This window comes from Populus euphratica, unplaced genomic scaffold, assembly GCF_000495115.2.
Source record: "Populus euphratica unplaced genomic scaffold, PopEup_1.0 scaffold406.1, whole genome shotgun sequence".
NCBI classification, from domain to species: domain Eukaryota; kingdom Viridiplantae; phylum Streptophyta; class Magnoliopsida; order Malpighiales; family Salicaceae; genus Populus; species Populus euphratica.
Window position 1 is genome coordinate 164,111 of NW_011500291.1, and position 8,719 is coordinate 172,829.

The 8,719-nt window shown below is 34.3% G+C and overlaps 1 protein-coding gene across 2 annotated transcripts; it reads right to left on the reverse strand.

The window, feature by feature from the left end:
- Positions 1 to 1,514: 1,514 nt before the first annotated feature.
- Positions 1,515 to 7,488, reverse strand: LOC105113269 (mitogen-activated protein kinase kinase kinase YODA-like). 2 transcript variants are annotated; one of them, XR_839924.1, is made up of 12 exons: positions 6,683 to 7,488; positions 5,624 to 6,244; positions 5,454 to 5,541; positions 5,126 to 5,188; positions 4,819 to 4,982; positions 4,609 to 4,684; positions 3,885 to 3,944; positions 3,677 to 3,802; positions 2,973 to 3,182; positions 2,771 to 2,865; positions 2,142 to 2,669; positions 1,515 to 1,718 (listed from the first exon to the last, which is right to left on the reverse strand). XR_839924.1 is itself a non-coding variant. In XM_011009371.1 (12 exons), exons 1-12 carry the CDS (start codon positions 7,247 to 7,249, stop codon positions 2,603 to 2,605), a joined length of 2,058 nt encoding a protein of 685 aa, XP_011007673.1. In that variant the 5' UTR covers positions 7,250 to 7,488; the 3' UTR covers positions 1,925 to 2,602. The 2 variants fall into 2 exon arrangements, 1 of the variants encoding a protein (XP_011007673.1); XM_011009371.1 differs by lacking the exon at positions 1,515 to 1,718 and having other exon boundaries at positions 1,925 to 2,669; positions 6,683 to 7,151; positions 7,231 to 7,488.
- Between the last annotated feature and the right edge of the window lie 1,231 nt (positions 7,489 to 8,719).

The window sequence follows — 8,719 nt, forward strand, 5'->3', positions numbered from 1 at the left end:
GAGGATTTAATTGAATTGAAAATAGCTTTAATAAAAGGGAAAAAAATCAAAAGAATGAGGTGAAACTAAAAAATAAAATAAAATAAAATTGATTGAAGAATGAAAATAGAAGAAAAAAACTTCAACAAAAGTACCAAAGATAAAATTATAAATTTCAAAATATAAGGATTGAAATGAAAAACCAAACATATAAGAAATTATAATTGAAATACTAAATTGATAAAAATAAAAACTTTTATAAATAAAAAGGGAACAAAATAAGAAATTCATAGAATAAAGACTGAGATCGAAAAATAAGAAACAAATAAAATGAAAAGTAAGAAACAAATAGTACAATTGTATTTATTATCAATCAAAAAAGAGAAAAAAAGAAGAAAATCAAATAATTATTGGTTATTATTCAACCACCGTAAGCTACAATATATCATTCCAAATAGAAGGAGACACGATGACGCATTTAGAGAGACAACGAAATGCCAATTATGTCTACCAAGTGACATTATATGCTTTACTTGAATGGTGCGAATGTCATTCACATTTTAAAAAATATTTTATTTTTAATTAATTAAATATAAAGTGTTGGTGGAAAAACCAAGATGAGAAGAGTGAAAAAGATGAAATGGTGATTATGTTATTTTAATATATCATTTAAAAATACAGTGCAAAACATGTTTTATAAAATTTTGAATTTTTTTTAAATTTTATTATTTTTAAATTTTCAGATCATTTTAATATACTAATATAAAAATAATTTTTTAAAAAATATAAAATATTATTTTATTATATTTTTAAATAAAAAATATTTTTAAAAAATAATTATTATTACATTCTCAAACCAAACACGTAATAAAACAATGGAGAAGACGTAAAAGTTGATTGCTTGATTAGCGCTAAACCGGTGGAGGTATTCTGTGAGATAACAGCAGGTCTTCGCCAATCAACGGAGCGCCATAACTTCCCAATGTCATGTGAAGGAGCCCAACTTTTTGTGTGCCGTGGCGGACCTAAAAATATGTCACCCTCTTGCCTTTATCTTTGTTTCCGACATTAAAAATCTCTTTTTAACTTTTGATTTCCTTGTTTTTATTTTGTTTCACAGCTCAGGAATTAAAAAAAAAAAGTTTGACCCTCGTGGAAAGGAAATAATTGCTTCCAAATTTCCAGCCTTTCTTGTCAACCAATGCATGAGTTTACTCGAATAGCTAAAATTAGATAGTACATGTGTTATGAGTTGTTGTGAAATGCTAATTATATCCTCAAATTATTGGAGTATTATCAATTTTGTATCTAAAGTATTTTTTATATCAATTTTACCCTCAAACTATTTTGATTTCTTAACCATGGCTTCTTTTCAAATCAATTGATAGAAACCATTAAATTCTATAAAATAATATCATTTTTTATTAAAAAAAATTGAATGGAAATATAGATGGAAAGTTCTAAACATGGATGGAAGTTAATTAAAAAAATTTTAAATTTTAAAATTAATTAATACCAAGATAATATTTTGCATGTATCAATCTTACAATTGGAAGGAAGGGAGCGGTTTGTGACTAGCAAACAATGACATGGAGGTCTGATCTGGATGTAGCAATTCTCAACTGCAGCATCGATCTACATGTAGCAAATGAAGGCTCTACTTGTTGTTTAAACTTAAGCTTATAATATAGCTTAACAGAATAGCAATCTGTTCAAGCTGATATCACATAATCCTCAATCTGCCCAACAAAAATTTCTAAGATTCAAGACCAGCTGCTAAAATATAAAATTTGCAACAAGAATTTACAGTTGGGGACTGCCCAAGAAAATCACAGTGATGCTGAAGCTGGCAAGGAAAGCAGCATATTACATGATCCTCCTTGATTGCAGGAAATATTTTAGGAGAATTATCAGGTGATTGTTTCTATAGTTAGTTTACAAGATATGCTTGTATATTATACTATATTTATCATTGTACATTCCCGGACACATGAAACCTCACCACCACATAAATTATGGTGGCTTTGTAATTCTTATTAGAAGCTACTAGGATTATTCTGTCGCATGAGATTTCCTTGGAAAATTAACAGCAACATGGTAGAAGAATAGTTATAACTTTTTCCCTACAATCTAATGACGTTACATTTAGGCAAGAATATTACCTTCGGAAATATACATACAATTCAACTTCTGAGATTGCTGAAGCTCTAAACTCAATGCAATAGCGTACAAAACCTGCTTCTAAAATCCTTGACATGGCCTATATTTCAGATGAGCAAGCATGTAAAACGTTAGGAAGCATTGCTGAAGATGATAAAGGGAAGAACAATCTATTGAAGCAAACTATGGCCACCAGAAATCCACCAGAGTGCACAGGGGTCAACAACAAGACTTCTTCTAATTTACAGTTTGTTGTTAGTTTAGTCCATCCAAAGAACAAGCAGAGGCTCTTCCAGTACTGTGTTATCTGACGTTATGGTTAATTTTAGCACCACATTTGCATAAACTGGATCTTGTGAATAATACCTAATGTGATGTATGCTCCAATCCAACTGCATAGGAGCTAGAGTAGGAGGAACCACAGGAACTGAACAAGGAGAATGATGGGAGGCCATTTTGTCTTTTAAGTTGGAAGTTTCATGACGAAGTTGTTGGACAGTTTTGCTGGAGAAAAAGAATAATGCGCAAAGCTGGAGCCAGAAGTCAAGCAAGAGCAGGATATTACACATTTGAGAATTTACTTAATTCTATGTTCTAGAAATGAAAAGAAGTCATGGAAGGTAACTGTTACCTGTCAGCAGTCGTCTTTCCTTTAGTACTTGAGCTTGGTAATCCTGGCAGATGATCAAATTTGACTTCAGAAGCTCTTAGACTTTGGGATATATCCTGCCAATTAATATGATATATCATCCAAATTACTACAATCCATTTTGAAAGTGAAAATGAAAGGAAAGAAGGAAAAAAATAGAGTGGGAATGACACTGGTAGCTTACAGTCAATTTTATCCCACTGATTGACTGGATGGTAGATGATACATCGAGCTGCTGAGAGTTTTTCAACCACCGATGTTCCAGTAACATGGTTGCTGACGGTCTCTCTGCTGGGTTTCTTTGAAAGCAGCAACGCAAAAAATCCTTGCCCTCTGGTGACAACACTTCAGGTATAGATGGGCTATCCCTCATAACTTTAAACATGGCTGCAGCCTGCACAATAGAAGACAAATTAAAATTTTAAATTAACACAGGAATATTTGAGTCCATTAGGATCACTCAATCATAACCCAGCACTCTGTATCAAATCCAGTAAAAAGTTGCATAATCTCTAAATCCTTTTCCGGTCATTTCATTGAGGTAACCTTAACACTTCCTCCACCACTATGTCAGTACCAAACCTTACCAAGTAACGGGACTTCCATCACCTCAATAAAAATACAGCCGACTTGAAATCTCATTTAGTACCCAACCTTCTGTGTTTTTTTAGGAACATATGATAACAAATGAAACACATCTGTGTATGTAATAAAATTTCATTTCTTAATGATATAGTTGATTGTATCATTTTATAATTTTTTTCCCTAAAAAAACCACATAATTCCTTCATTTTGTATTTTTTTTCTTATTGACATCTATGTTTGGTAGACCAAATTGAAGGTCACCGTGACATAAGAAAAGAACATTACGAAAAATCTTGTACTCACCCCCTCATACTCGCTCCAAGGAGGTTTCCCAGTGAACATTTCAATAATAGTACATCCCAAACTCCAAATATCAACAGCAAGTGCAAGATCAGAGCTGGAATCCTTATGCATTACAGCTTGCATGAGCTGCAGAGAAGGATATTTTGTCAGAATAAGAGATACAAAATAAACACCGCACCGTATTCATGTGCATGAAGCAAGAAAATACCTCAGGAGCCATCCAGTAAGGGCTTCCCTTTAGAGAAAGATCAGCTGCTTGTCCAGTAAGCTGAGCAAGTAGTACCATTTTTATGAGCCCAGTATAAAAAAGAGCAAATTGAATCTTTCATGGAAATTACAATGGTGATTTCACATGCAACTTCAAATCACAAATGCAATAAGGTAGGGTCTAAATGATGTTTCACTCAAGCTGATATCAGGCGTAACTAAATGAAAGGAGTGTCAAATTGTATGCTACTGAATGTTAAAAGATTTCAAGAACAGCTGGAACAAAGTATGGTAGGACAAGAAATTTATTTTGCAAAAAAGATCACACAACCATCATTTTTGAATTTGATAGTCAACAAGGAGAAAATATCTTTAAGCTGTAAAATCTCACACTTAAAGTTTGAACCATCTCTAAATTTTCCCTCCTGCCCGCATATGGTGGTACCAATACCATGACTAAGTGACAACCTTCTTATTTCTAAACAGTATACCAAATTTTATCGATGAAAAAGCAGAAAGGAATAAAGAGGGCATGAACAACAGAGAGGAACAAACTCTACAGTCGTATCAGATTCCATACTGCTAACTAGAACTAACATGATAACACTGAAAGATATCCAAAGGCACAGTAGTTCAGATGCAATGCATACACATTACACAAATTATATGCATTTACTCGTGTAGCCAATAGATTTTTGGAGAAAAGAAAAGAAACAAGTACTCACATGTTTTGCCATCCCAAAGTCCGCAAGCTTCACAACTCCAGATGCATCAACAAGCAAATTAGCCCCTTTTATATCCCTAGATACACAGAGATATGAGATTCTCAGCTACCAAGCAAATGAAACATAATTCCACAAAACTTTTCCCCAAAGACTGCTTAAAATGTATTCTGACACTAATTTCAAAATATAAAACAGCTCATGCTCCCATACCTGTGTATTATCCTCTTGCTGTGCAAGTAAGCTAGCCCAGAAACAATATGGCGACTAAAATTACGAACTACACTTTCTGTTATGGCTCCACAATGTTCACGTACATATTTATTTATTGAACCTGGATGAACATACTCCAGATATATATAGAATTTATCATCCACCTGCATACACGATATTATTTGTTAACTAAATTCATAAAGATGCTCTGGTAAATTAGCCAGAAACCTAAAGACATACTTGTTTAGAAGGAAAAAGAAAAGGAAAAGAAATGGAGGAACCTAAATTAGCCAGTGGAATTACTCACTATTTCACTACCATAATACTGCACAATGTTTGGATGCTTCAGGTGGCTAGAAACTTCAATTTCCTGAACAAATGAAAGAAGTGAGAAAAGAAGATGGGAACAGAATAAAAACCTAACCTTGTTTATCAGTAAACATTAGAGCCTAAAATCAAAACAATGTTTCATCTTAATGCATATGAAGAACTAACACAGAAGCATTAGAATTAAAAGATAAAAAAAATCAAGTACCGAATCTTCACAGCATAAAGCTATGGAGATTATGACACATATAATTGAGTGTTTGAGAATGAAGCTACCGAATCAACTTCTCATAGACAATGTGAATCACCTTTTCTATTAGATTTATAGACTCAGCAAATTTTGGGTCATCAGGAAACATTTCCACTTCCTTCATTGCACATAATGCCCCAGTTTCCCTGTTAGAAACAAAAGGACTGCAATTGGCATTTACTGCATCAAAATAAACCTGCACAATAGATAATAATAGAATTCATGTACCTATTGCTGGCAACATAAACACTTCCAAATGTACCGCGTCCAATTAGCTTTCCCTTCTGCCACTGACTTTTCATAGACATGGATTCTAGTTTAGAAAGAGCTAGAGGAACTGGTATTGATGGTGAAGGGACAGCTGCTCCTGGAGGAAGAGGTAAAGGGTGGACCTCAAAATTAGCATTACTTTCACGCCATGCAGCTGAGCTTTCGATTGATAACTTGGCAATCAATGGTGATGGAGGTCCAGTTGGGCTTCTGGCACTCCGTCGGGGACTTAAATTTGGTGGACTTTGAAGAGGAGAACTATCAGTACTAAAAGCACTGATATCCATGAATGCTGGAGGAGGAAGCCCAGGTATGTCTAATGTTGCCATCTCTGGTGCAGACCAGACTTGATTTGCTTTAGCAATCATGCGGTAGTAAGGAAGCATATCAGCAGTGTTACTCGTTCTTTGTGGGCTGCGGACAGGACTTGTGAAAGGACTAGTAGGAGCGCTCCTCGTAGGGATATTGATCCCGAAGTTCCGAGAACTCTGAGCAGTACTGAAATCCGGACGTACCATCCTAGGTGACTGAGAGTGTAGATGCTCAGTCATTTTCTTCATGTTTCGACCAGCAAATGTACTGTTACAGGACCACATATTAACCAAGAAAATTCAATTCTATCTGCTAAATGAACAAAGCATCTCGTTTGAAGCCACGACAAAGGTTCATGTCATGCACAACTACAACCCATAATTGATGCAGCAACTCTGCCTTAATTATGCATTCAAAAACTGACAAAGTCATCATTAATACATTATCTCGAAAAGTGTTTCCAAGATTTGTTTGAATCAAGAAAAACATGCCACACTGTCTACCAATTTTTCCAGGATGAAGCAGAGCATCCTACGATCTATGAATAGCATAATATATTAAAAAACCACAATCTGTATCCTGTTTTGGAGATGAAAATGACAATTAATTCATCAGTCAAACACCGAATAAACTCATCATTGCCTCTTTAAAGATGTTTATTGATAAACAAAATACCTAAAAAAGAAACCCAATTAGCAAAATTACCTAGAAATTGGAGAATTCGAAGAAGACAATCCCTCTCCAACCCTATCACCCCTGTCTCTTTCTCTTTCCCTAAAACCATCGCCATGCCTCTCCTTGGGCGAAGGCAACCTCAAGTCCCCATCTCCAGAAGGCACGGGCAATGGAAGCGGTAATGGCACAGCAACTGAAGCAGAAGTTGACCTCGGAAGGGCACCAGAATCCACATGATGATCCGGTGGTGCCACCTGATTTTTTTGACCTGCAAGGTCTTGATCGGTCAAATGTCTTAACTTCCTTTGCCTTATAAGCTTAGGCCTTTCATCACCACCACCACCTAACCTTAAACTATGATGATTATTTCGACTAATACGACTGCCATGACCTCTCCTAATCGAAGGGAAAGTCTCTTCCGTGGCCATTGAAGAAGGAGAGAAAGATGAAGATGAACGTTTCTGAGGAGAAAGGGAAGAAGAAGAAGAAGAAGAAGAAATGTTAAGAAGCCAACGCATATTGGCCGTAGTAAATTAACAAGGAAATGTCATATTTTGGTTGTTTTGTTGAAGAAGGAAAGGGGCTGCTGCTTCCCATCTTTTCTGTAAATGTAATTAGTTTTGTAGGAGAGAAAACGAAACCGTGAAAAACGAAAGGAGCAATCCATGGAGGGTTGGTTTGGTTGCAAGGTGGAGAGGAAGAAGGAACAGAAAGAAACCAACGCGGCTGTGCTCTCTCTCTCTCTCTCCCCGCTTTTTGCTTTTCCTTTGTCTAGAGAGAGAGGGGAAAAGAGAAAGGAAGGGAGGGTGTGAATGCAGGCTAGCAATAACTGAATTTCCAATTTCTGTTTAATTTCTTTCTGGTTATGTATATTTGTTGTCTTTCCCGCTTCCCCTTCCTCAGATTTTGGTGGTTAGATTCTAGTTAGCTGTTTTACAGCAAAATAATAAATTATTCATAATTATTAGAGTTTTTTCAGCTCATTAATTCACTTATTTTATTATTATGTTACCTTAAATCTAGATTTGAGTAAATTAAAAATAATATATCATTGAACTATACATATATATGCAATGAAAATAGATATTCTCATGCCAATTTGAGTATTAATTGAGATTGAATTCTTTTTTATATAATTTTATACGAGTCCATATACTATTTATTTCTTAATTGGACTTTAGGTTAAAGAAAAGCAATGTTGATTTTAATATATATTAGCTTAATGGTTTTAAGGACTGAATTTTATGCCATTATGCTAAAAACATCTTGAAGTGTTGAAAATAATAAGTTCATTTAATTAGCCGGCAGTAGCAAGAATTTCTTTTTTTGTTGGGGGCTTTTCTTTCAACAAATTATATTTTGAACTCTAAAAATAAAAAATAAATAAAATTTATCCCCTTTAATTTTTTTCTAATTTAATCCCTCTAAACTAAAATCTCTACTATGTTACCGGTTCGTGAGCTTGTTTGCTGGCGGATATATATAGTGCAAATGTTCCATTGTTATCGTGTTAACTTGCTTGATCAAACCATTAGAGTGTTGTTTGTATCCGCGAATAGAGTTATCCCAAACAAATTTTATTAGCCACAAGCACACATTATTTATAAGTTTTTATTTTGTCTTTAGTGAAGCCCAATTGCCATTTCTTGACAGTGTACTTGAACACCTCTAGTACAATCTAGGTTTGCTTTCCAAAATATGCCCAAGATGCGGTTGTCATGCCCATTCTCATGCAGTGCAATGTTTTTATTTTTATTTTTTTTCTAAACTCGTTTACTAGAAAACCACTGTTTGTGTAACAATATTCAATTAAACAAGATTTGGATTACGATTTTTTTTTTTTAAGACAAGGTAATAAATGCCCATGAGATAGTTTGGTAGTTGATGTCTGAAAAATATATTTAAATAACATAAATCATACGGCAAGCAATAAATTATTGAGTTGTCATGTTTGAAGAAGAATCATTGCAGACTGGCAGTTGTATGCGGGGTGAATGAAAGGTGGTTTTTTTTTAAAAAAATATATATTAAAATATTATTTTTTATTTTAAAAATATTATTTTTAAC

Excerpts from the sequence above, each read along its gene's own strand:
- LOC105113269 (XM_011009371.1), bottom strand. Across the intron at positions 3,803-3,884 it reads CTTACTGGATGGCTCCTGAG|CTCATGCAAGCTGTAATGCA; the intron begins GTATTTTCTTGC and ends CCTTCTCTGCAG. Across the intron at positions 2,670-2,770 it reads GGAAAGACGACTGCTGACAG|CTTTGCGCATTATTCTTTTT; the intron begins GTAACAGTTACC and ends TTCTGGCTCCAG.